At 56.2% G+C, this 25,884-nt stretch overlaps 2 protein-coding genes and 1 pseudogene across 2 annotated transcripts in view; 1 reads left to right on the top strand and 2 right to left on the bottom strand.

Moving 5' to 3' along the window:
• Positions 1–11,809, top strand: part of LOC121319161 (SRSF protein kinase 2-like) — a 63,314-nt gene extending 51,505 nt beyond the window's left edge. The window contains exons 14-16 of the mRNA XM_041256340.1: positions 3,466–3,558; positions 3,813–3,905; positions 9,222–11,809. Coding sequence (XP_041112274.1) covers positions 3,466–3,558; positions 3,813–3,905; positions 9,222–9,406 — 371 coding nt within the window. The 3' untranslated portion in view covers positions 9,407–11,809. The remainder of the gene's footprint in view (positions 1–3,465; positions 3,559–3,812; positions 3,906–9,221) is intronic.
• A 5,742-nt stretch (positions 11,810–17,551) lies between these two features.
• Positions 17,552–18,552, bottom strand: LOC121319160 (annotated as a pseudogene).
• Positions 18,553–18,569: 17 nt separating this feature from the next.
• LOC121319159 (inactive histone-lysine N-methyltransferase 2E-like) overlaps positions 18,570–25,884 on the bottom strand; it is a 70,746-nt gene continuing 63,431 nt past the window's right edge. The window contains exons 23-27 of the mRNA XM_041256338.1: positions 24,987–25,258; positions 24,459–24,547; positions 24,020–24,160; positions 23,375–23,481; positions 18,570–18,839 (exon numbers count right to left, since the gene is read on the bottom strand). Of these exons, the coding sequence (XP_041112272.1) occupies positions 18,570–18,839; positions 23,375–23,481; positions 24,020–24,160; positions 24,459–24,547; positions 24,987–25,258 (879 nt within the window). The remainder of the gene's footprint in view (positions 18,840–23,374; positions 23,482–24,019; positions 24,161–24,458; positions 24,548–24,986; positions 25,259–25,884) is intronic.

The following is a 25,884-nucleotide window of genomic DNA, read 5'->3' as shown; positions in this document are numbered from 1 at the left end:
CAGGGTGCAGGTTATTTGGAGGGGGGCAGTGTGTTTGCAGGGTGCAGGTTATTTGGAGGGGGGCAGTGTGTTTGCAGGGTGCAGGTTATTTGGAGGGGGGCAGTGTGTTTGCAGGGTGCAGGTTATTTGGAGGGGGGCAGTGTGTTTGCAGGGTGCAGGTTATTTGGAGGGGGGCAGTGTGTTTTCAGGGTGCAGGTTATTTGGAGGGGGGCAGTGTGTTTGCAGGGTGCAGGTTATTTGGAGGGGGGCAGTGTGTTTGCAGGGTGCAGGTTATTTGGAGGGGGGCAGTGTGTTTGCAGGGTCAGGTTATTTGGAGGGGGGCAGTGTGTTTGCAGGTGCAGGTTATTTGGAGGGGGGCAGTGTGTTTGCAGGGTGCAGGTTATTTGGAGGGGGGCAGTGTGTTTGCAGGGTGCAGGTTATTTGGAGGGGGGCAGTGTGTTTGCAGGGTGCAGGTTATTTGGAGGGGGGCAGTGTGTTTGCAGGGTGCAGGTTATTTGGAGGGGGGCAGTGTGTTTGCAGGGTGCAGGTTATTTGGAGGGGGGCAGTGTGTTTGCAGGTGCAGGTTATTTGGAGGGGGGCAGTGTGTTTGCAGGGTGCAGGTTATTTGGAGGGGGGCAGTGTGTTTTCAGGGTGCAGGTTATTTGGAGGGGGGCAGTGTGTTTGCAGGTTGCAGGTTATTTGGAGGGGGGCAGTGTGTTTGCAGGTGCAGGTTATTTGGAGGGGGGCAGTGTGTTTGCAGGGTGCAGGTTATTTGGAGGGGGGCAGTGTGTTTGCAGGGTGCAGGTTATTTGGAGGGGGGCAGTGTGTTTGCAGGGTGCAGGTTATTTGGAGGGGGGCAGTGTGTTTGCAGGGTGCAGGTTATTTGGAGGGGGGCAGTGTGTTTGCAGGGTGCAGGTTATTTGGAGGGGGGCAGTGTGTTTGCAGGGTGCAGGTTATTTGGAGGGGGGCAGTGTGTTTGCAGGGTGCAGGTTATTTGGAGGGGGGCAGTGTGTTTGCAGGGTGCAGGTTATTTGGAGGGGGGCAGTGTGTTTGCAGGGTGCAGGTTATTTGGAGGGGGGCAGTGTGTTTGCAGGGTGCAGGTTATTTGGAGGGGGGCAGTGTGTTTGCAGGTGTGCAGGTTATTTGGAGGGGGGCAGTGTGTTTGCAGGGTGCAGGTTATTTGGAGGGGGGCAGTGTGTTTGCAGGGTGCAGGTTATTTGGAGGGGGGCAGTGTGTTTGCAGGGTGCAGGTTATTTGGAGGGGGGCAGTGTGTTTGCAGGGTGCAGGTTATTTGGAGGGGGGCAGTGTGTTTGCAGGGTGCAGGTTATTTGGAGGGGGGCAGTGTGTTTGCAGGTGCAGGTTATTTGGAGGGGGGCAGTGTGTTTGCAGGGTGCAGGTTATTTGGAGGGGGGCAGTGTGTTTGCAGGGTGCAGGTTATTTGGAGGGGGGCAGTGTGTTTGCAGGGTGCAGGTTATTTGGAGGGGGGCAGTGTGTTTGCAGGGTGCAGGTTATTTGGAGGGGGGCAGTGTGTTTGCAGGGTGCAGGTTATTTGGAGGGGGGCAGTGTGTTTGCAGGGTGCAGGTTATTTGGAGGGGGGCAGTGTGTTTGCAGGGTGCAGGTTATTTGGAGGGGGGCAGTGTGTTTGCAGGGTGCAGGTTATTTGGAGGGGGGCAGTGTGTTTGCAGGGTGCAGGTTATTTGGAGGGGGGCAGTGTGTTTGCAGGGTGCAGGTTATTTGGAGGGGGGCAGTGTGTTTGCAGGGTGCAGGTTATTTGGAGGGGGGCAGTGTGTTTGCAGGTGCAGGTTATTTGGGGGGGGCAGTGTGTTTGCAGGTGCAGGTTATTTGGAGGGGGGCAGTGTGTTTGCAGGGTGCAGGTTATTTGGAGGGGGGCAGTGTGTTTGCAGGGTGCAGGTTATTTGGAGGGGGGCAGTGTGTTTGCAGGGTGCAGGTTATTTGGAGGGGGGCAGTGTGTTTTCAGGGTGCAGGTTATTTGGAGGGGGGCAGTGTGTTTGCAGGGTGCAGGTTATTTGGAGGGGGGCAGTGTGTTTTCAGGGTGCAGGTTATTTGGAGGGGGGCAGTGTGTTTGCAGGGTGCAGGTTATTTGGAGGGGGGCAGTGTGTTTGCAGGGTGCAGGTTATTTGGAGGGGGGCAGTGTGTTTGCAGGGTGCAGGTTATTTGGAGGGGGGCAGTGTGTTTGCAGGGTGCAGGTTATTTGGAGGGGGGCAGTGTGTTTTCAGGGTGCAGGTTATTTGGAGGGGGGCAGTGTGTTTTCAGGGTGCAGGTTATTTGGAGGGGGGCAGTGTGTTTTCAGGGTGCAGGTTATTTGGAGGGGGGCAGTGTGTTTTCAGGGTGCAGGTTATTTGGAGGGGGGCAGTGTGTTTGCAGGGTGCAGGTTATTTGGAGGGGGGCAGTGTGTTTGCAGGGTGCAGGTTATTTGGAGGGGGGCAGTGTGTTTGCAGGGTGCAGGTTATTTGGAGGGGGGCAGTGTGTTTGCAGGGTGCAGGTTATTTGGAGGGGGGCAGTGTGTTTGCAGGTGCAGGTTATTTGGAGGGGGGCAGTGTGTTTGCAGGGTGCAGGTTATTTGGAGGGGGGCAGTGTGTTTGCAGGTGCAGGTTATTTGGAGGGGGGCAGTGTGTTTGCAGGGTGCAGGTTATTTGGAGGGGGGCAGTGTGTTTGCAGGTTGCAGGTTATTTGGAGGGGGGCAGTGTGTTTGCAGGTGCAGGTTATTTGGAGGGGGGCAGTGTGTTTGCAGGGTGCAGGTTATTTGGAGCCCTGTATAAAGTGCGCTCTGGATGTGTATCCCACCTGCCGTGTGCACACAGTGGAGGAGGAACAGCCCTGTATAAAATGTGCTCTGGATGCGTATTCCACTTTCTAGAGTTCAGAATCCCCCCCCCCCCCCCCCCCCTCGCTGTGTCTCTCATTGTGTCTCTAGCTCTGTGTGTCTCTCGCGCTGTCTCGCTACAGACGTGAGAAAAGAGGTCCCTCTCTGCCTCTTTCTCTCCTCCTCCCTCTCTCTGTCTCTCTCCTCTCTCTCTCCTCTCTCTCTCTCTCTCCTCTCTCTCTCTCTCTCTCAGCCTCTTCTCTCCCCCTGACTCTCAGAGCTTTCAGCAGGACCCTGTGAAGTTATTCTGCCAGGCTGGTTGTTGACCGCTCTGTGTCTCTGCCTCTGACCGGTGCTGTGGTGGATACGCTGAGCTGTGTGCAAGCCCTTGAGCCAGTAGCCTGAGCTGTGCTCCTGAGTCCCTTCTCCACACTGCTCTGGCCGTATCCCTACTCTCTCTCGCCCCCCCCAGTGGTGCCTCACTAATACTGCGTGACTCTCCTCTCCTCTCCTGTGCAGGTGCATGCTGGCTATGCTGCTGCTGACATTGCAGGGATCTGCATCTCTCCCAGTTTTGGACTAATTCTGGTTTCTTTCCTCTTTCCTTGTTTTGTCCCATCCTTTCCCTCCCTCCCTCGGTGCCTGTTCTCTCTCCTCCATAGACCACATAGCACACATCATTGAGTTGCTAGGCAGTATCCCACGGCACTTTGCTCTGTCTGGAAAATATTCTCGGGAGTTCTTCAACCGCAGAGGTAGACCCCCGTTCTTTTGATGAAGGTGCTGAGGGACAGACAGGACCGGGCTCTGTGCACAGGGCCAGCCAACCAGCCACTCACTTGCCCCAGCAGAAGGGTTTAAATGGTCCAGTACCGAGTGCTGGTTTGGAGTTTGCCAGCCTGTCGCTCCCCCTCCTGTCCTGTCTGCTCGCCAGGCCTGTATGGTGTTGCATGCTGCGTCCTGAATAAACTGTCACTGTTTTGTTTTGTTGGCAATGTTCTTAATCCAGATCACATTGCATTGATCATTGAACTGCTGGGAAAACTCCCCCGAAAGTTTGCTATGTCTGGGAAATATGCCAAGGAGTTTTTCACCAAGAAAGGTAACCGTATTCCTGCTGGCCTCTCCTCCTTTCTTCCACTCCTGTGTCAGTGCTGGGGAGGGCAGGTGTGGTCTGGGTGATGCTCTGTTAATGCAGCAGCCTCCGCTCCTAACCTTCCCTTTGCTGCATAACCATCTCCTTCCGATCTGTGTGCTGCTAGTCTCCCTATAACAGCTCAGTGTCTCTGAACCCGTGCAGTGTTCCCAGTGCCTCTAGTCTCCCTATAACAGCTCAGTGTCTCTGAACCCGTGCAGTGTTCCCAGTGCCTCTAGTCTCGCTATAACAGCTCAGTGTCTCTGAACCCGTGCAGTGTTCCCAGTGCCTCTAGTCTCGCTATAACAGCTCAGTGTCTCTGAACCCGTGCAGTGTTCCCAGTGCCTCTAATCTCGCTATAACAGCTCAGTGTCTCTGAACCCGTGCAGTGTTCCCAGTGCCTCTAGTCTCGCTATAACAGCTCAGTGTCTCTGAACCCGTGCAGTGTTCCCAGTGCCTCTAATCTCGCTATAACAGCTCAGTGTCTCTGAACCCGTGCAGTGTTCCCAGTGCCTCTAGTCTCCCTATAACAGCTCAGTGTCTCTGAACCCGTGCAGTGTTCCCAGTGCCTGTAGTCTCCCTATAACAGCTCAGTGTCTCTGAACCCGTGCAATATTCCCAGTGCCTGTAGTCTCCTTGTAACAGCTGTGTCTCTGAATCCTTGCAGTGTTCCAAGTGCCTCAGCCCTACCAGTGAAGCTGCATCACTTCATGTTTCTGGTTTGTTTGCTCCGCTAGCGGCCAAGCAGAGCTACAAGCAGGAACAGTTCTTTCCACTTTATTGCCATCATTGTTTGCAAAACTCCTAAAGCATACCGCCCCCTCGGTGCCCTTCTGCTCTATTGTTCAGTTGTTATTAGTCCCTTCTTCCCAGACTATGCCTCACTGCAACGAGGCCTAATCGGCTTGGCTAGCTGCTGTCTCTCTGCAGTGGCGTGCATGATCACAGACCACTCTGAACACCCCTTAATCACTGACCACTCTGAACACCCCTCAATCACAGACCACTCTGAACACCCCTCAATCACACACAACTCTGAACACACGTCAATCACACACCACTCTGAACACCCCTCAGTCACACACCACTGACTACCCCTCAGTCACAGACCACTCTGAACACCCCTCAATCACACACCACTCTGAACAGCCCTCAATCACACACCACTGAACACCCCTCAATCACAGACCACTCTGAGGGGTGTTGTGTGATTGAGGGGTGTTCAATCACACACCTCTCTGAACACCCCTCAATCACAACTACCCCTCAATCACAGACCACTCTGAACACCCCTTGCTCACACACCACTCTGAACACCCCTCAATCACAGACCACTCTGAATACCCCTTGATCACACACCACTCTGAACACCCCTCAATCACACACTACCCCTCAATCACACACCACTCTGAACACCCCTCAATCACACACCACTCTGAACACACCTCAATCACACACCACTCTGAACACACCTCAATCACACACCACTCTGAACACCCCTCAATCACACACCACTCTGAACACCCCTCAATCACACACCACTCTGAACACCCCTCAATCACACACCACTCTGAACACCCGTCAATAACACACTACCCCTCAATCACACACCACTCTGAACACCCCTCAATCACAGACCACTCTGAACACCCCTCAATCACAGACCACTCTGAACACCCCTCAATCACACACCACTCTGAACACACCTCAATCACACACCACTCTGAACACCCCTCAATCACACACCACTCTGAACACCCCTCAATCACACACCACTCTGAACACCCCTCAATCACACACCACTCTGAACACCCCTCAATCACACACCACTCTGAACACCCCTCAATCACACACCACTCTGAACACCCCTCAATCACACACACCCCTCAATCACAGACCACTCTGAACACCCCTCAATCACAGACCACTCTGAACACCCCTCAATCACACACCACTCTGAACACCCCTCAATCACAGACCACTCTGAACACCCCTCAATCACACACCACTCTGAACACCCCTCAATCACACACCACTCTGAACACCCCTCAATCACAGACCACTCTGAACACCCCTCAATCACAGACCACTCTGAACACCCCTCAATCACAGACCACTCTGAACACCCCTCAATCACAGACCACTCTGAACACCCCTCAATCACACACCACTCTGAACACCCCTCAATCACAGACCACTCTGAACACCCCTCAATCACACACCACTCTGAACACCCCTCAATCACACACCACTCTGAATACCCCTCAATCACAGACCACTCTGAACACCCCTCAATCACACACCACTCTGAACACCACCTTAATCACACTACCCCTCAATCACACACCACTCTGAACACACCTCAATCACACACCACTCTGAACACCCCTCAATCACACACTACCCCTCAATCACAGACCACTCTGAACACCCCTCAATCACACACCACTCTGAACACCCCTCAATCACACACCACTCTGAACACCCCTCAATCACACACCACTCTGAACACCCCTCAATCACACACCACTCTGAACACCCCTCAATCACAGACCACTCTGAACACACCTCAATCACACACCACTCTGAACACACCTCAATCACACACCACTCTGAATACCCCTCAATCACACACCACTCTGAACACCCCTCAATCACACACCACTCTGAACACACCTCAATCACACACCACTCTGAACACCCCTCAATCACAGACCACTCTGAACACCCCTCAATCACAGACCACTCTGAACACCCCTCAATCACACACCACTCTGAACACCCCTCAATCACAGACCACTCTGAACACCCCTCAATCACACACCACTCTGAACACCCCTCAATCACACACCACTCTGAATACCCCTCAATCACACACCACTCTGAACACCCCTCAATCACACACCACTCTGAACACCCCTCAATCACACACCACTCTGAACACCCCTCAATCACACACCACTCTGAACACCCCTCAATCACACACCACTCTGAACACCCCTCAATCACACACCACTCTGAACACCCCTCAATCACACACCACTCTGAACACCCCTCAATCACACACCACTCTGAACACCCCTCAATCACACACCACTCTGAACACCCCTCAATCACACACCACTCTGAACACCCCTCAATCACACACCACTCTGAACACCCCTCAATCACACACCACTCTGAACACCCCTCAATCACACACCACTCTGAACACCCCTCAATCACACACCACTCTGAACACCCCTCAATCACACACCACTCTGAACACCCCTCAATCACACACCACTCTGAACACCCCTCAATCACACACCACTCTGAACACCCCTCAATCACACACTACCCCTCAATCACAGACCACTCTGAACACCCCTCAATCACACACCACTCTGAACACCCCTCAATCACACACCACTCTGAACACCCCTCAATCACACACCACTCTGAACACCCCTCAATCACACACCACTCTGAACACCCCTCAATCACACACCACTCTGAATACCCCTCAATTACAGACCACTCTGAACACCCCTCAATCACACATCACTGAACACCCCTCAGTCACACACCACTCTGAACACCCCTCAATCACAGACCACTCTGAACACCCCTCAATCACACACCACTCTGAACACCCCTCAATCACAGACCACTCTGAATACCCCTCAATCACAGACCACTCTGAACACCCCTCAATCACACACCACTCTGAACACCCCTCAATCACACACCACTCTGAACACCCCTCAATCACACACCACTCTGAACACCCCTCAATCACAGACCACTCTGAACACCCCTCAATCACACACCACTCTGAACACCCCTCAATCACACACCACTCTGAACACCCCTCAATCACACACCACTCTGAACACCCCTCAATCACAGACCACTCTGAACACCCCTCAATCACACACCACTCTGAACACACCTCAATCACACACCACTCTGAACACACCTCAATCACACACCACTCTGAACACCCCTCAATCACACACCACTCTGAACACCCCTCAATCACACACCACTCTGAACACCCCTCAATCACACACCACTCTGAACACCCCTCAATCACACACCACTCTGAACACCCCTCAATCACAGACCACTCTGAACACCCCTCAATCACACACCACTCTGAACACCCCTCAATCACACACCACTCTGAACACCCCTCAATCACACACCACTCTGAACACCCCTCAATCACACACCACTCTGAACACCCCTCAATCACAGACCACTCTGAACACCCCTCAATCACAGACCACTCTGAACACCCCTCAATCACAGACCACTCTGAACACCCCTCAATCACACACTACCCCTCAATCACACCCACTCTGAACACCCCTCAATCACAGACCACTCTGAACACACCTCAATCACACACCACTCTGAACACCCCTCAATCACACACCACTCTGAATACCCCTCAATCACAGACCACTCTGAACACCCCTCAATCACAGACCACTCTGAACACCCCTCAATCACACTACCCCTCAATCATACACCACTCTGAACACCCCTCAATCACAGACCACTCTGAACACCCCTCAATCACACACCACTCTGAACACCCCTCAATCACAGACCACTCTGAACACCCCTCAATCACACACTACCCCTCAATCACACACCACTGTGAACACCTGTCAATCACACACCACTCTGAACACCCCTCAATAACACACTACCCCTCAATCACACAGCACTGAACACCCCTCAATCACAGACCACTCTGAATACCCCTCGATCACCCTCCACTCTGAACACCATTTTTTCAATGGCCAGGCTGTGGTCACTGAGCCGGTGTTTGGTCAGGATCTGCCTCTGCTTTGTGTTTCTCACAGTTAGCAGGTATTCTGCCAGGGTGTCATTTCTACTTAGGGTCCGGTAGCACTCCAGTTTGTTGTGTTTTAGTGTTTGTGTCCCAATGGTCTAGACAGGAGTGTTTTAGGTGTTTTATAATTTGGTTACACTAATTGGAATTGTTTTTGCAGTGCTGTCCTGAAGCTGACTCATGTCAGTGTTGCTCAGCTTGGTGAGCTTCAGGACCAGCTGGCTGAGGGGACTCTTTTCTGGGCTGCTCTCTCTCTGTATGTCTGTGTGTGTCTTTCTGTCAGTGTCTGTGTATCTGTGTGTCTCTCTTGTGTATGTATCTGTGTGCGTCTCTGTCTGTCTCGTGCCTGTGTCTGTCTGCATTTGTCTGTGTCTCTCTTGTATGTGTATCTGTCTGTGTCTCTCTCTAACGGCAGTCTCTCTGTGCTTGTGCAGGGGAGCTGCGGCACATCACCAAGCTGAAGCCCTGGAGCCTGTTTGATGTTCTGCTGGAGAAGTATGGCTGGCCAGCTGAGCAGGCAGCCCACTTCACTGACTTCCTGCAGCCCATGCTGGAGATGGTGCCGGAGAAGAGGGCGTCAGCAGGGGAGTGCCTCACACACCCCTGGCTCAGCTCCTAGCAGCAGCCCCCCCTGGGGCAGGGACCAGCCCTGTTTCTAAGAGACACACCCTGTGCCCCCACCCCCCCACGTAAGCGTATCCTGAGGGAGCAGGACAGCCATGCTCAATGATGCAGACTTTCCAGTGTAACATTTTTTGTGCCCGGCGAGCTGGAGGGGAAGGGAGATGTGAGGCGGGGCGGCGCACCCACCCCTCTAGGACACTTTAAACGGGCTGACTTGGTTTTCTCTCTGTCTCTGTGTGTCTTGTGTTGTTGTGTGTGCACTAAAAAAAAAAAAAAAAAAAAAAACCAACAACAGCAAAGTGTCTGATTTCTGAACCTAGTTAACAAAGAAAAAAAAATTCCAAGTGTTTTTGGCAGTTTTTTGTAACTATGAATATTTTAGCTGCTAATGTATTAAATGGTGAAGATTGGCAGGCAGGGAGGTGGAGGGGCTGGACCACAGTGAGCATGCGTTTCCACAGGACCAGGAATCACAAGCTGCGTTTGCATGTTCCTGATATTGCCTGCATTTGAATGGGGCTGTTACAGGTGCAGTGCATACACACAATTTTATGACTCTATCTTTCCCATTTGAACAAAAAGGGAGAAGGGAGAGGGGGGAGGGCACGGCTGTCTCACCCACAGCCCCTCTACTCAGCTCCTGAGTCAGAGCAGGACCGGTCTCTCTCACACACACACACAGCCCCTCCACTCAGCTCCTGAGTCAGAGCAGGACCGGTCTCTCTCACACACACACACAGCCCCTCCACTCAGCTCCTGAGTCAGAGCAGGACCGGTCTCTCTCTCTCACACACACGCACAGCCCCTCCACTCAGCTCCTGAGTCAGAGCAGGACCGGTCTCTCTCTCACACACGCGCACAGCCCCTCCACTCAGCTCCTGAGTCAGAGCAGGACCGGTCTCTCTCTCACACACGCGCACAGCCCCTCCACTCAGCTCCTGAGTCAGAGCAGGACCGGTCTCTCTCTCACACACGCGCACAGCCCCTCCACTCAGCTCCTGAGTCAGAGCAGGACCGGTCTCTCTCTCACACACGCGCACAGCCCCTCCACTCAGCTCCTGAGTAAGAGCAGGACCTGTCTCTCTCTCACACACGCGCACAGCCCCTCCTCTCAGCTCGAGTCAGAGCAGGACCAGTCTCAGAGTGTCTTCCTGTTAAAACTTTATATCTTGTGCTTCCCTCTCACTGCCACTGAGAGAGGCAGAGGCAGTGTGCTGCTCTCTCTGCCATGTGGATGCAGTGCTGGGGAGGTTGGGTTTTGCTCGTCTGCGCCTTGCCTCAGCGGATTGCATGTCCCTGGGTGTGTGTGTTTGCACAAGCAGATTCACTCAGTGAGAACTCTTTGCAAGCCCTCTGGTGGTTCTGAGATGTACTGCAGCTGAGGCCCCCTCTTTATAGACCATTCCACTCCAAAGCCCTGCTGACTGTGCCGTGTGTGCCCCCCCCCCCCCTTGGCTCTGGCAATCCTGTTATAGTGGAGGTATGGTTCTACAATGACTGAACTGAGCATGATGACAAATAACATTTTGTATGTGTAGAGCTGCTATTTTGTCACAAAAAAATCCTTTGTATGGTATTTTATTTTCCTTTCTTGTTCTAGTTAACAAAAGAAAATATTGAAAAAGTACAAGTTTGTATGTTATATGAAGCTGAAGGGTGAGGGGGTTTTCAAGAGGCCTGCATCTGTGGCAGTGTTCTTCTCATTGCCCCGTTACACATGCATTGCAATCTATGCCCCCCCCCCAGTAACATTACGAGGAAGGTGCCCTGGTCTTTGTATCTGCTATTGGATTCACAGTGCTCTGGTCATTGTAGCTGCTGTCAGGGATTCACGGTGCTCTGGTCTTTGGAGCATTGTATATAGGAATTATTTTTTCATGCCTCCTCTCAAGGTTTTACTATGATGTTAAACTGCATTCCTGGAGCGTGTCTGCTGGCAGCATAGCGCCCTCTAGTGTGCGGGGGAGTGGCTCCTGATTATCACACACCCTTTTCAAGCCCCATCAACACTCCCTCATTACAATTGTCCATTTGCCTATTTTTGCAATAAACTAGAGGGTGAAATATTTAAAAATAAAATCTCTGGTGTTGTGACAGTAATGTGTGTGTGTTGAGGTGCTCCTGTTTGTCTAATGCACTGTTGTGGGGGGTTTATTTTGCCCTCACCCTCTATGAACTGTGCTGCTCACTAGAATGTGTGTGATCAATCAAACTATTTGCAATAATAATAATAATATTATTGTCATGAACAACAGTAATCTGAACGATACAGCTCACAGCAGACTCTCCTGCTGTCACTCTCAGCCATGCCGTCTGTTCTTCCTGACAGGCACAGAGACAAGTCTTCTTTCTGTTCTGGTTTTCATTAACAGATTTAATAAATTGAATTTAAACCAAATGCTGACAGGCTGGGGCTTTGTTCTTAAAGGGAGCTTGTGGACAGACTCCTGAAATTCAGTGTGCGCTAAGGAGCCAGACCTGCCTGAGGAAGAGGAGTCCAGGAAACAGGGAGTCGTGTGACAACTGGACTCATAACGGGTTGCACAGTACAGTATCGCACCTGAGCCCCGCTGCGTTCCACTCCAAGCTGGCTCTTGCACAGCCAGGAAACTAGCGGATTGCTACAACTGACCTGCTTACACAAAAGGGCAATACTTCAGTTGTAGTGATTAGCCAGGTAAACAACATGCATAACGAACAGAACAGTATTAAAGAACATACAATAATACTCACTAAGAAAACACATGCACAACGAACAGAACTGAAGAACATACAATAATACTAAGAAAACATATCTTACACTCTACACAATGCATGTCTCTGAAACGGTTCTAGTCTGGTTTCCTGCCTGCTAAATGAAGGCATGTCTGGCTCTCATCATAGACCAGGGTCCTGGTAGGTGGCTACATTTGTTAGAGTATTATTATTGTAACATGCTGTCCAATTACCTGGATTAACTAGCTTTTTTGCTTACCATAATATGACAGTGTGGTGTAGTGAGAGTTGAGGGGCTGGGAGGGAGGCAGTGTGGTCTAGTGGTGAGAGCTGAGGGGCTGGGAGGGAGGCAGTGTGGTCTAGTGGTGAGAGCTGAGGGGCTGGGAGGGAGGCAGTGTGGTGCAGTGGAGCGGAGGGGCTGGGAGGGAGGCAGGGTGGTCTAGTGCTTAGAGCTGAGGGGCTGGGAGGGAGGCAGGCAGTGTGCTGTAGTGAGAGCGGAGGGGCTGGGAGGGAGGCAGTGTGGTGTAGTGGTGAGAGCTGAGGGGCTGGGAGGGAGGCAGCGTGGTGTAGTGGTTAGAGCGGAGGGGCTGGGAGGGAGGCAGTGTGGGGTGTGGTGTAGTGAGAGCGGAGGGGCTGGGAGGGAGGCAGTGTGGTGTAGTGGAGCGGAGGGGCTGGGAGGGAGGCAGTGTGGTGTAGTGGAGAGCGAGGTCCCCGGGAGTGAGGGCCAGTGGTGGTGTAGTGGAGCGAGCGCTCCCAGACTCACCGGCACATGGAGGCAGTGTGTCACCTAGGAGGGGCTGGGAGGGAGGCAGTGTGGTGTAGTGGAGAGAGCGGAGGGGCTGGGAGGGAGGCAGTGTGGTGTAGTGGAGAGAGCTGAGGGGCTGGGAGGGAGGCAGTGTGGTGTAGTGAGAGAGCTGAGGGGCTGGGAGGGAGGCAGTGTGGTCTAGTGGAGCGAGGCGGAGAGGGGCTGGGAGGGGGGCAGTGTGGTGTAGTGGAGAGAGCGGAGGGGCTGGGAGGGAGGCAGTGTGGTGTAGTGAGAGCGGAGGGGCTGGGAGGGAGGCAGTGTGTTGTAGTGGAGAGAGCTGAGGGGCTGGGAGGGAGGCAGTGTGGTGTAGTGGAGAGAGCGGAGGGGCTGGGAGGGAGGCAGTGTGGTGTAGTGGAGCGGAGGGGCTGGGAGGGAGGCAGTGTGGTGTAGTGGTGGGAGCGGAGGGGCTGGGAGGGAGGCAGTGTGGTGTAGTGGAGAGAGCGGAGGGGCTGGGAGGGAGGCAGTGTGGTGTAGTGGAGAGAGCGGAGGGGCTGGGAGGGAGGCAGTGTGGCTCTAGTGGAGAGAGCGGAGGGGCTGGGAGGGAGGCAGTGTGGTGTAGTGGAGCTGAGGAGGGGCTGGGAGGGAGGCAGTGTGGTGTAAAGGAGAGAGCGGAGGGGCTGGGAGGGATGCAGTGTGGTGTAGTGAGAGCGGAAGAGCTGGGAGGGAGGCAGTGTGGTGTAGTGGTGAGAGCGGAGGGGCTGGGAGGGAGGCAGTGTGGTGTAGTGAGAGCGGAGGGGCTGGGAGGGAGGCAGTGTGGTGTAGTGGAGAGAGCGGAGGGGCTGGGAGGGAGGCAGTGTGGTGTAGTGGAGAGAGCGGAGGGGCTGGGAGGGAGGCAGTGTGGTGTAGTGGAGAGCGGAGGGGCTGGGAGGGAGGCAGTGTGGTGTAGTGGAGAGAGCTGAGGGGCTGGGAGGGAGGCAGTGTGGTGTAGTGGAGAGAGCGGAGGGGCTGGGAGGGAGGCAGTGTGGTGTAGTGGTGAGAGCGGAGGGGCTGGGAGGGAGGCAGTGTGGTGTAGTGGAGCGGAGGGGCTGGGAGGGAGGCAGTGTGGTGTAGTGGAGAGAGCGGAGGGGCTGGGAGGGAGGCAGTGTGGTGTAGTGGAGAGAGCGGAGGGGCTGGGAGGGAGGCAGTGTGGTGTAGTGGAGAGAGCGGAGGGGCTGGGAGGGAGGCAGTGTGGTGTAGTGGAGAGAGCGGAGGGGCTGGGAGGGAGGCAGTGTGGTGTAGTGGAGAGAGCGGAGGGGCTGGGAGGGAGGCAGTGTGGTGTAGTGGAGAGAGCGGAGGGGCTGGGAGGGAGGCAGTGTGGTGTAGTGGTTAGAGCGGAGGGGCTGGGAGGGAGGCAGTGTGGTGTAGTGGAGAGAGCGGAGGGGCTGGGAGGGAGGCAGTGTGGTGTAGTGGAGAGAGCGGAGGGGCTGGGAGGGAGGCAGTGTGGTGTAGTGGAGAGAGCGGAGGGGCTGGGAGGGAGGCAGTGTGGTGTAGTGGAGAGAGCTGAGGGGCTGGGAGGGAGGCAGTGTGGTGTAGTGGAGAGAGCGGAGGGGCTGGGAGGGAGGCAGTGTGGTGTAGTGGAGAGAGCTGAGGGGCTGGGAGGGAGGCAGTGTGGTGTAGTGGAGAGAGCGGAGGGGCTGGGAGGGAGGCAGTGTGGTGTAGTGGAGAGAGCGGAGGGGCTGGGAGGGAGGCAGTGTGGTGTAGTGGAGAGAGCGGAGGGGCTGGGAGGGAGGCAGTGTGGTGTAGTGGAGAGAGCGGAGGGGCTGGGAGGGAGGCAGTGTGGTGTAGTGGAGAGAGCGGAGGGGCTGGGAGGGAGGCAGTGTGGTGTAGTGGAGAGAGCTGAGGGGCTGGGAGGGAGGCAGTGTGGTGTAGTGGAGAGAGCTGAGGGGCTGGGAGGGAGGCAGTGTGGTGTAGTGGAGAGAGCGGAGGGGCTGGGAGGGAGGCAGTGTGGTGTAGTGGAGAGAGCGGAGGGGCTGGGAGGGAGGCAGTGTGGTCTAGTGGAGAGAGTGGAGGGGCTGGGAGGGAGGCAGTGTGGTGTAGTGGAGAGTGGAGCGGAGGGGCTGGGAGGGAGGCAGTGTGGTGTAGTGGTGAGAGCGGAGGGGCTGGGAGGGAGGCAGTGTGGTGTAGTGGAGAGAGTGGAGGGGCTGGGAGGGAGGCAGTGTGGTGTAGTGGAGAGAGCGGAGGGGCTGGGAGGGAGGCAGTGTGGTGTAGTGGAGAGAGCGGAGGGGCTGGGAGGGAGGCAGTGTGGTGTAGTGGAGAGAGCGGAGGGGCTGGGAGGGAGGCAGTGTGGTGTAGTGGAGAGAGCGGAGGGGCTGGGAGGGAGGCAGTGTGGTGTAGTGGTTTGCGGAGGGGCTGGGAGGGAGGCAGTGTGGTGTAGTGGAGAGAGCGGAGGGGCTGGGAGGGAGGCAGTGTGGTGTAGTGGAGCGGAGGGGCTGGGAGGGAGGCAGTGTGGTGTAGTGGAGCGGAGGGGCTGGGAGGGAGGCAGTGTGGTGTAGTGGAGCGGAGGGGCTGGGAGGGAGGCAGTGTGGTGTAGTGGAGCGGAGGGGCTGGGAGGGAGGCAGTGTGGTGTAGTGGAGCGGAGGGGCTGGGAAGGAGGCAGTGTGTTGTAGTGGAGCGGAGGGGCTGGGAAGGAGGCAGTTATGTGTAGTGGAGAGCAGGGGGGCTGGAAGGTATAGGAAATGAAGAGCTTGTTCGCTGTAACACACGCTGAAACAAAACTGCCCGTTTCAGACCTAGTGCAACATGGCTATACTTTGGAGATATTTTTTCAGTTGTAATTATAAGTCAGAATCACCTTTTCAGTGCCACAGTAACAGAACGCTATGATGCCCCCTGGTGCGCCGCAACCACCCTACCTTTCTATAGAGATCTTTGTTCAAGCATTTGTCCACGTTAACCCTTGGCCTGTCAGTATAACGGGAGCAGCGACACTTCGCTACTCTGCTCTCGTAGGAAAGCGAGGGTGCCGCTACACTCTGCTATTGTGTCCAACACTGAATCAAATCTGAAGAACTCTGTCTTGTAGAATTTCCAAAAATGTACTTTCTGGTGTTCTGGAATAAAAGGCAAAAGCATGAACGTGTTTGCATTAATTTACAAGCGTGAAAAGGATTTACTCACTGTCGCTTCCTGAAGCAACATTCATCACAGTGCCCTGCACCTCTAATCCTAATCTGTACTCCAATGCAGTCTGTCTGCCTGGCTACATATCTCTCAGTGGCCGGACACTGCACTCAGGATACTCCCCATTCAGAATGGACCCACACGTAACATGGTATAAAACTGACATTACTGTGATTTATTATCATGAATCATGAAAATAAGCAACCAGCACTGCGTGGGACAGTATCTCTCTCAAAAAAACAAAACCCAGAAAAAAATTCAAATGTGAAGACCATCCAACTACTTTCACAGAGAACATCCAGCTCTGCAGAGAACCTTTTATATTTACAACATTCCAAAAAAGAATGCATGGAAGCAACTTTACAAGCATTAAAAAAAAAAAAAGAAAAGCATTATTTACACAATTTTCTGTGGAAAGATGTAAGAAATAATCTATACATTAAATTACATTTCTACAAATAACCATTAAAATCCAAAAATAACCTGCAACATCACGCCTAGAGATGTGAGGTATCCACTCAATCCCAGACTATAGTGCGCACGCACACACACTCGCGCTCTCTTGCGCGCGCGCACACACTCGCTCTCTTGCGCGCGCGCACACACTCGCTCTCTTGCGCGCGCGCACACACTCGCTCTCTTGCGCGCACGCACACACAGACAGACACTCGCTCTCTCTTGCGCACGCGCACACACAGACAGACACACTCGCTCTCTTGCGCGCGCACACACACTCGCTCTCTTGCGCGCGCACACACACTCGCTCTCTTGCGCGCGCACACACACTCGCTCTCTTGCGCGCGCACACAGACACTCGCTCTCTCTTGCGCGCACGCACACACAGACAGACACACTCTCTCTTGCGCGCGCGCACACAGACAGACAGACACACTCACACTCTCTTGCGCGCGCGCACACACTCGCTCTCTCTTGCGCGCACACACACAGACAGACACACTCGCTCTCTTGCGCGCACGCACACACCCGCTCTCTTGCGCGCGAGCACACACACACAGACACACTCGCTCTCTCTTGCGCGCGCACACACACTCGCTCTCTTGCGCACACAAGATTTCTGGGGCAGGGGAGGGAATGAAGATCAGCTGCAGTCAGGTTCGCTGTGTACAGATTTAATTACATACAGGAGTAGAAAAAGAGATTCACTAAACAAGCCTCTAAACGCAACAATTAAACCTGAAACACTCCGAAAGAACAAAAAAGATAACCAAAGCTAACTAGGAACTGGAATGTCAGAGTGGTGCCGAGTTTCTAACACTGCAGGACAGAGAGACAGACAGACAGAGACGAGCGACAGAGTACACAAAAACAACAAACCCTGCTGGGCAGGAGGAAGGAAGAGAGAAGGAGAAATAATGAGCTCTGGGGTTCACTTGCTTCTTGTTTTTTATACAAAGTCTTTTTCTTCTTTTAAAAAGTACCTTCCCAGGTACATATAAAATATTTACAGATTATTTTACATGATATTTAAAATTCTTCTTCTGAGTGTTCCTCCTGTGCTGCTCAATGCCAGCCAGAGCCCAGGTAGCTGCTGGGCTGGAAGGTGCCAGCAGTGCGGGGCACGGCGACCAGCTGCTGCTGCTGTGGTGGTGGAGGGGGAGGCGGGGGCACCCCCTGCTGGTGCGTCTGGTATCCCGCAGCAGGGCTGGGGTTTGGTCCTTGTGTGGGCAGCAGGGGGTTGTGGATCAGCGTGGACCCATGGGCGGGGAAGCTACCCACAGTCTGGTAGTGGTGTGTGATGGAAGGGGGGTTTGAATCCTGTGGGGGAGGGGGAGGGGGATTCCCCCATGGGGGCCCAGTGGTAGTCAGAGTCATGCTGTTGGAGGAGCAGTGGGGGGGCCCCCCTCCCCACCGTCGCTCCCCCGGGAGGGGGAGGGGGGGAGGGGGGCACCACTCGCTCCTCCTCCCCTCCCAGGGGGTGTCCCACCTGCACGCGGCCTCGAGGGCCCGGCGAGCAGGAGCTGCGGCGCCACTGGGGGTGCAGTTGAGGGTGGGCTCTCCCCAGGGGGAGGTCCACCCACCCCACGGTGGGGGGGTGGCAGTGGAAGTGGCCGAGGCCCCAGGGCTGGGAGGTAGTGCCCAGGTGGCCCTGGTTGCAGGAGGTGTGGGTGCGGTGTGTGGGGGGTGTGATGCACGTGGTGGATGCCAGGAGGCAGCAGGGCAGAGGGCTGTGGCGCCCCCTGTTGCAGGAGAGGCTGGTTGGGGCCAGAAGGAAAGGCGCTCATCTGCTTGAGCTGCCCGCTGTACCCGGGGAAGCTGCTTGAGGCAGGAGTAGGCTGTGCTGGAAAGTATGCAGCGCTGCAGGGGCAGGAGGGGGCGGCGGAGGGGGGGGGGGACTCCTTGCTGGTTATACTGGGTGTACAGGGCAGGACTGCCCTGCTGCTGCTGTGCAGGGGCTGCGCCGTGCTGGAGAAAGGCTCTCTGCCCCATGAAGGGGGAGCCCAGGGGGGAGAGCAGCATTGAGGGGCTAGGGTAGGGTGCCTGCAGGGGGGCTGAGGGGGTTTGGGGGTTTCGTCGTAACTCACTGTGGGGGGAGGAGGGGCAAGTGCACCCCCCAGGAGGAGGCGGGCCCAGGTGAACAGTGCAGTTTGGAGGGGGTGAGCAGGGTGGCTTTCTGCTCCCAGTGCTGGCTGGCTTTGCACGGGGGCTGGGAGGAGGATGGGGAGGGAGGAGGGGGTTTGGGCTGGCTACTGCTGCTGACGCTCTCTGGGCACCCCTCAGGCTGCGGATCCAGCTTCACTGGCACCTTCCCGGCCAGCTGGTGAGGAGCAGACTGGGCTGGTGAGGAGGGCTGTGGGGAGACAGACAGAGAGGAGACTGCTGAGTATCCTGAGGACAAACACACAGTGATTCAGACAGACACAAGCACGCACAAACACTCATACACAAAAGCAGGGTTTCAAATGGGTGTTTGTTTAAGTAAGGGGAGCAAACATCAAAGTAACTTGGAAGACCATGAATACTAAAGCTAAGAGATACTTGCATGGCCAAGATACTGGGGTGCAGTGTAGGAGTGCGGTGGTGCAGCGCAGGGGCTTGGAATGCGGTGGTGCAGTGCAGGGGTGCAGGAGTGCAGTGCAGGGGTGTAGGAGTGCGGTGGTGCAGTGCAGTGCAGGAGTGCAGTGGTGTAGTGAGGGGTGCAGGAGTGCAGTGCAGTGTAGGAGTGCGGTGGCAGTGCAGGGGTGTAGGAGTGCGGTGGTGCAGAGTAGGGGTGTAGGAGTGCGGTGGCGCAGTGTATGGGGTGTAGGAGTGCGGTGGTGCAGTGTAGGGGTGCAGGAGTGCAGTGCAGTGTAGGTGCAGTGCAGTGCAGGGGTGTAGGAGTGCGGTGGTGCAGTGCAGGGGTGCAGGAGTGCAGCGGTGCAGTGTAGGTGCAGTGCAGTGCAGGGGTGTAGGAGTGCGGTGGTGCAGTGTAGGGGTGTAGGAGTGCGGTGTGGGTGCAGTGCAGTGCAGGGGTGTAGGAGTGCGGTGGTGCAGTGTAGGGGTGTAGGAGTGCGGTGGTGCAGTGTAGGGGTGTAGGAGTGCGGTGCAGTGCAGGTGTAGGGTGCGGTGGTGCAGGAGTGTGGCGGTGCAGTGTAGGCGGTGCAGTGCAGTGCAGGGGTGTAGGAGTGCGGTGGTGCGCAGCGCAGGGGTGTAGAAGCGCAGTGCTGCAGTGCAGTGTAGGTGCAGTGCAGTGCAGGGGTGTAGGAGTGCGGCGGTGCAGTGTAGGTGCAGTGCAGTGCAGGGGTGTAGGAGTGTGGCGGCGTAGTGCAGGGGTGTAGGAGTGCAGTGGTGCAGTGCAGTGTAGGGGTGTAGGAGTGCGGCGGTGCAGTGTAGGGGCGCAGGAGTGCGGTGGCGCAGTGCAGTGTAGGGGCAGTGCAGTGGCAGGGGTGTAGGAGTGCGGTGGTGCAGTGCAGGGGTGTAGGAGTGCGGCGGTGCGGTGTAGGGGTGTAGGAGTGCGGTGGCGCAGTGCAGTGTAGGGGCGCAGGAGCGCAGCGGCACAGTGAAAGGGTGTAGGAGCGCAGTGGTGCAGTGCAGTAGGGGTGTAGGAGTGCGGTGTCGCAGCGCAGTGCAGGGGTGTAGGAGTGCGGCAGCGCAGTGCAGGGGTGTAGGAGTGCGGTGGTGCAGTGCAGTGTAGGTGCAGTGCAGGAGGCGTACGAGTAGCGGTGGATGCAGTATAGGGGTGCGGTGGTGCAGTGCAGTGTAGGTGGTGTAGTGTGCGGCGTAGTGCAGTGTAGGAGTGCAGTGGTGCAGTGCAGGGGTGTAGGAGTGCTGCGGTGCAGTGTAGGGGTGTAGGAGCGCGGTGGTGCAGTGTAGGGGTGTAGGAGTGCGGTGGTGCAGTGTAGGGGTGTAGGAGTGCGGTGGTGCAGTGTAGGGGTGTAGGAGCGCGGTGGTGCAGTGTAGGGGTGTAGGAGCGCGGTGGTGCAGTGTAGGGGTGTAGGAGCGCCGTGGTGCAGTGCATGGGTGTAGGAGGCGCAGTGTAGCGGTGTAGCAGCGTGCGCGTTGCAGTGCAGGGGTGTAGGAGTGCGGTGTAGGGGTGTAGGAGTGCGGTGGTGCAGTGTAGGGATGTAGGAGTGCAGCGGTGCAGTGTAGGGGTGTAGGAGCGCCGTGGTGCAGTGCAGTGCAGGGGTGCAGTGCAGTGTGTAGGAGTGCGCAGCGCAGTGCAGGGGTGTAGGAGTGCGGTGGTGCAGTGCAGCAGGGTGTAGGAGTGCGGTGGTGCGGTGGTGCAGTGCAGGGGTGTAGGAGTGCGGTGGTGCAGTGCAGGGATGTAGGAGGCGGTGGTGCAGTGCAGTGGTGGGTGAGCGCAGTGCAGTAGGGTGTAGGAGTGCGGTGGTGCAGTGCAGGGGTGTAGGAGTGCGGTGGTGCAGTGCAGGCGTGTAGGAGCGTGGTGGTGCGGTGTAGGAGTGCAGCGGTGCAGTGCAGGGGTGTAGGAGTGCGGCGCGGTGTAGTTGACACGCCACACGCAGCGACATCCATGACGGACACAACGCAACCACATCCTACGCCACCACGTTGCACGTCAAGCGTCACATCCTCGACGCCGCACGTAGGAACATCCCACACGTCACTCAACGTCCACGTCACGTCACCCACACGCTCAACGCACAACGACATCCCTCACGCACCCAACAGTCAACCCATCCCAACATCCTCGCACCCACGGCTGCGACACCACCCACCTCCTTAGCGTCCACCCACGTCAGTGTCCCGAACGCCGACTTCGCGCCAACACGTGGCACCGTCCAGGATCCTCGCGCACTGACGTCCCTCACATCGTTCACATCCTCGCATAGCGCTCACCACGTCACGTCCCCGTCACGCATCTTGCGACCACCTATGGCACCGTCCCCACATCCCTCTGTCCCCCTACCTTCGTCACCGTCCTGCACATACTCGGGCCTACCAACGCCACGACGTCACGTACCAACCCGGATCGGTCGTGCGGTGCAGTGCAGGTGTGTAGGAGTGCGGTGGTGCAGTGCAGGTGTGTAGGAGTGCGGTGGTGCAGTGCAGGGGTGTAGGAGGGCGGTGGTGCAGTGCAGGTGTGTAGGAGTGCGGTGGTGCAGTGCAGGTGTGTAGGAGTGCGGTGGTGCAGTGCAGGTGTGTAGGAGTGCGGTGGTGCAGTGCAGGTGTGTAGGAGTGCGGTGGTGCAGTGTAGGGGTGTAGGAGTGCGGTGGTGCAGTGCAGGGGTGTAGGAGTGCGGTGGTGCAGTGTAGGGGTGTAGGAGTGCGGTGGTGCAGTGCAGGGGTGTAGGAGTGCGGTGGTGCAGTGCAGGGGTGTAGGAGTGCGGTGGTGCAGTGCAGGGGTGTAGGAGCGCGGTGGTGCAGTGCAGGCGTGTAGGAGTGCGGTGGTAGGAGGTGTGTAGGAGTGCGGTGGTGCAGTGCAGGGGTGTAGGAGTGCGGTGGTGCAGTGCAGGGGTGTAGGAGTGCGGTGGTGCAGTGCAGGGGTGTAGGAGTGCGGTGGTGCAGTGCAGGGGTGTAGGAGTGCGGTGGTGCAGTGCAGGCGTGTAGGAGTGCGGTGGTGCAGTGCAGGGGTGTAGGAGTGCGGTGGTGCAGTGCAGGGGTGTAGGAGTGCGGTGGTGCAGTGCAGGGGTGTAGGAGTGCGGTGGTGCAGTGCAGGGGTGTAGGAGTGCGGTGGTGCAGTGCAGGGGTGTAGGAGTGCGGTGGTGCAGTGCAGGGGTGTAGGAGCGCGGTGGTGCAGTGCAGTGTAGGGGTGTAGTGGTGCGGTGGTGGCAGTAGCAGTGCGGTGTAGGAGCGTGGTGGTGCGGTGTAGGAGTGCGGTGGTGCAGTGCAGGGGTGTAGGAGTGCGGTGGTGCAGTGCAGGGGTGTAGGAGTGCGGTGGTGCAGTGTAGGGGTGTAGGAGTGCGGTGGTGCAGTGTAGGGGTGTAGGAGTGCGGTGGTGCAGTGTAGGGGTGTAGGAGTGCGGTGGTGCAGTGTAGGGGTGTAGGAGTGCAGTGGAGGGGTGTAGGAGTGCGGTGGTGCAGTGCAGGGGTGTAGGAGTGCGGTGGTGCAGTGCAGGCGTGTAGGAGTGCGGTGGTGCAGTGCAGGGGTGTAGGAGTGCGGTGGTGCAGTGCAGGGGTGTAGGAGTGCGGTGGTGGTGCAGGTGTGTAGGAGTGCGGTGGTGCAGTGTAGGGGTGTAGGAGTGCGGTGGTACAGTGCAGGGGTGTAGGAGTGCGTGGTGCAGTGCAGGTGTAGGAGTGCGGTGGTGCAGTGCAGGCGTGTAGGAGTGCGGTGGTGCAGTGCGGTGTAGGAGTGCGGTGGTGCAGTGCAGGTGTAGTGTAGGAGTGCGGTGTGTAGGAGTGCGGTGGTGCAGTGCAGGGGTGTAGGAGTGCGGTGGTGCAGTGCAGGGGTGTAGGAGCGCGGTGGTGCAGTGCAGGGGTGTAGGAGTGCGGTGGTGCAGTGTAGGGGTGTAGGAGTGCGGTGGTGCAGTGCAGGGAGTGCGGTGGTGCAGTGGTGCAGGAGGAGTGTGCGGTGGTGCAGTGCAGGAGTGTAGGAGTGCGGTGGTGCAGTGTAGGAGTGCCGTGCAGTGTGTAGGAGTGCGGTGGTGCAGTGCAGGGGTGTAGGAGTGCGGTGCAGTGCAGTGTAGGAGTGCGGTGGTGCAGTGCAGGCGTGTAGGAGTGCGGTGTAGGAGTGCGGTGGTGCAGTGCAGGAGTGTAGGAGTGCGGTGGTGCAGGTGTTGCAGTGCGGTGGTGCAGGGGTGTAGGAGCGCGGTGGTGCAGTGCAGGGGTGTAGGAGCGCGGTGGTGCGGTGTAGGGGTGCGGTGGTGCAGTGTAGGGGTGTAGGAGTGCGGTGGTGCAGTGTAGGGGTGTAGGAGTGCGGTGGCGCAGTGCAGTGTAGGGGTGCTGCGTACCTTGCAGTGCGTTGGAGGGCTCTTGCAGGATCTCTGTGTGCTGCTGGGAGACGCACACTCCTTCACTAGCGCCCCCGCTGGGTCAGGGCCCTCCCACTCGGGACCGTCTGCAAACAAGACAAGAAAAACACTGAGTGATCAGGGATCCATAAGAGACAGCGATGAAAACCAACACAAAGGGCACTGAGCCACAGATACCAGCATATCACACCCCACCTCTCCTGGGAGAAAGAACATCCCCAGACAGACAGTGACTGAGCACAAAGAGGGTGTGAGTGCGAGGCTGGTGATGAAATAGCATGTGTGTGTGTAACTAAGTGAGACTGTTAGTCTGTTCAAAATAAACTGATGCGCAGCATTCAAATAGTCTATCAATCTTACTGGCACTGTTGGGAGCTTCTGAATAGTTATTTAAACAATGAATATTCTGATATCTCTTTCAAGCAGACATACCTTACTGCAGGGTAAGGGAGGTTGATTGGGGGAGGGAGTGAGTGAATGAGGTTGATTGGGGGAGGTTAATCGGGAGAGTGAAGGAGTGAGTGAGTGAGTTTGATTGGAGGAGTGAGGGTGGAAGTTTGATCAGGGGAGTGAGGGAGGGAGAGAGTGAGGTTGATCGGGGGAATAAGGGAGGGAGAGACTGACCTGCCGAGGCCTCACTGGGGCACAGCGCTGGCATCTTGATTTGCAGGCGCGGGACAGGTTTAGAATGAGATGAAGGTGGAGTCTGCACATGAAACTGAGGCCATGGAGAGGAGGGAGGGCTGGGAGGAGGCGACTCGGCCCCTGAAACCAAAAAAGAGCCGGGGAGCGTTAGAGGTGGAAGAGGTGGAAGAGGAGGATGAGGAGGGGAGACAGCAGAGCTGGCTCTGCAACACAATGGCCAGCACCATATAAACACAGGGGCCAGCGCCATATAAACACAGGGGCCAGCGCCATATAAACACAGGGGCCAGTGGCATACAGACACAGGTGCCAGCTCTTTGTTTGTTTGTTTATGGAGAATGCAGTTTTACTTTCCAGTTTAAAGATGAAAGCGAGTTCCCTGTAAGAGCTGGCTGGGTCCCTGCTCCAGTTCACTCACCTCCATCCTTGTCTTTCCGGTGGTCGCTCAGCAGCAGTGCTCGCTGGTAGCTCCTCTCCCTCGCCTGCTCCACCCATGTAGAGGATGTCCTGAAAGCCACAAGAGGAGACTCAGACCACCTGTCTCTACCCTGCCTCCTCACACCCCCTCTGCAATGTGTATTTAGTGCTGAGAACAGCAGGTTAAGAATGGTCGCCCCACACTGTACAACAACCAGATCAGACAACAAGGAACCAGAACTGTGCGCTCAGATTGTTGCTATGTCAGGGTGTAGTAAGTGTGTGTGTGTACGTGTGCTCTCTCCTCCTGTGTGTATCTCGGGCGTTTGCAGGGATGATAATAATACTCCCATTGCGTAGCAGTTCGCTCCATTCCCTGTTCTACTCTGTTTAATAAGACACTCCTGAGCGTGTTACCCACACACACTGGCTAATCAAGCTCGTACTAAAACTTGGAACGGGTGGGAACGGCTGTGCAATAGCACTCTGTCAGTCTCAGTGAGTTCAGAAATCTTGTCAGCTGACATACCACTGTCCCTCTCTCCCCTCCGTCTCCTCCTGGGGGGGCTCCTTGCTGTCAGGGGGGTTCTGGGTCTCAGGGGCTGGGGGGGTGGCAGGAGGCGGGGCCTCTGTTTGCATCTCTGCAGCGACACAGACTTCCACCACGTTGCTGTTGCTGCAGAATCCAGCCAGAGGAGGCGCTGTGGATCGCGGAGACATGGACATCGGGGAGAAGCTCTCTTGCTTGGAGCCGCTCCTGCGCGCCTCCCGCTGCCGCTTGCGATACTCCAGCAGAGAGACCTGGGGGAGAGAGTGATAGGGAGAGAGGGCTTCAGACTGACTGCAGTGAACCAGACTACTACTACTACAACCATGGGAAAAGCACACACACACTGCGACAGTACAGCCATGGGAAAAGCACACACACACACACTGTGACAGTACAGCCATGGGAAAAGCACACACACACACACTGCGACAGTACAGCCATGGGAAAAGCACACACACACACACTGCGACAGTACAGCCATGGGAAAAGCACACACACACACACTGCGACAGTACAGCCATGGGAAAAGCACACACACACACACTGCGACAGTACAGCCATGGGAAAAGCACACACACACACACTGCGACAGTACAGCCATGGGAAAAGCACACACACACACACTGCGACAGTACAGCCATGGGAAAAGCACACACACACACACTGCGACAGTACAGCCATGGGAAAAGCACACACACACACACTGTGACAGTACAGCCATGGGAAAAGCACCATGGGAAAAGCACACACACACACACTGCGACAGTACAGCCATGGGAAAAGCACACACACACACACTGCGACAGTACAGCCATGGGAAAAGCACACACACACACACACTACGATTGTCGGTACCCTTTGCGTGTGTGTGTGTGTA

The sequence above is a fragment of the Polyodon spathula genome, chromosome 8 (genome assembly GCF_017654505.1).
Source record: "Polyodon spathula isolate WHYD16114869_AA chromosome 8, ASM1765450v1, whole genome shotgun sequence".
NCBI lineage: Eukaryota > Metazoa > Chordata > Actinopteri > Acipenseriformes > Polyodontidae > Polyodon > Polyodon spathula.
The sequence above is the reverse complement of the archived record's forward strand: the minus strand, read 5'-3'. Positions and strand labels throughout refer to the sequence as shown.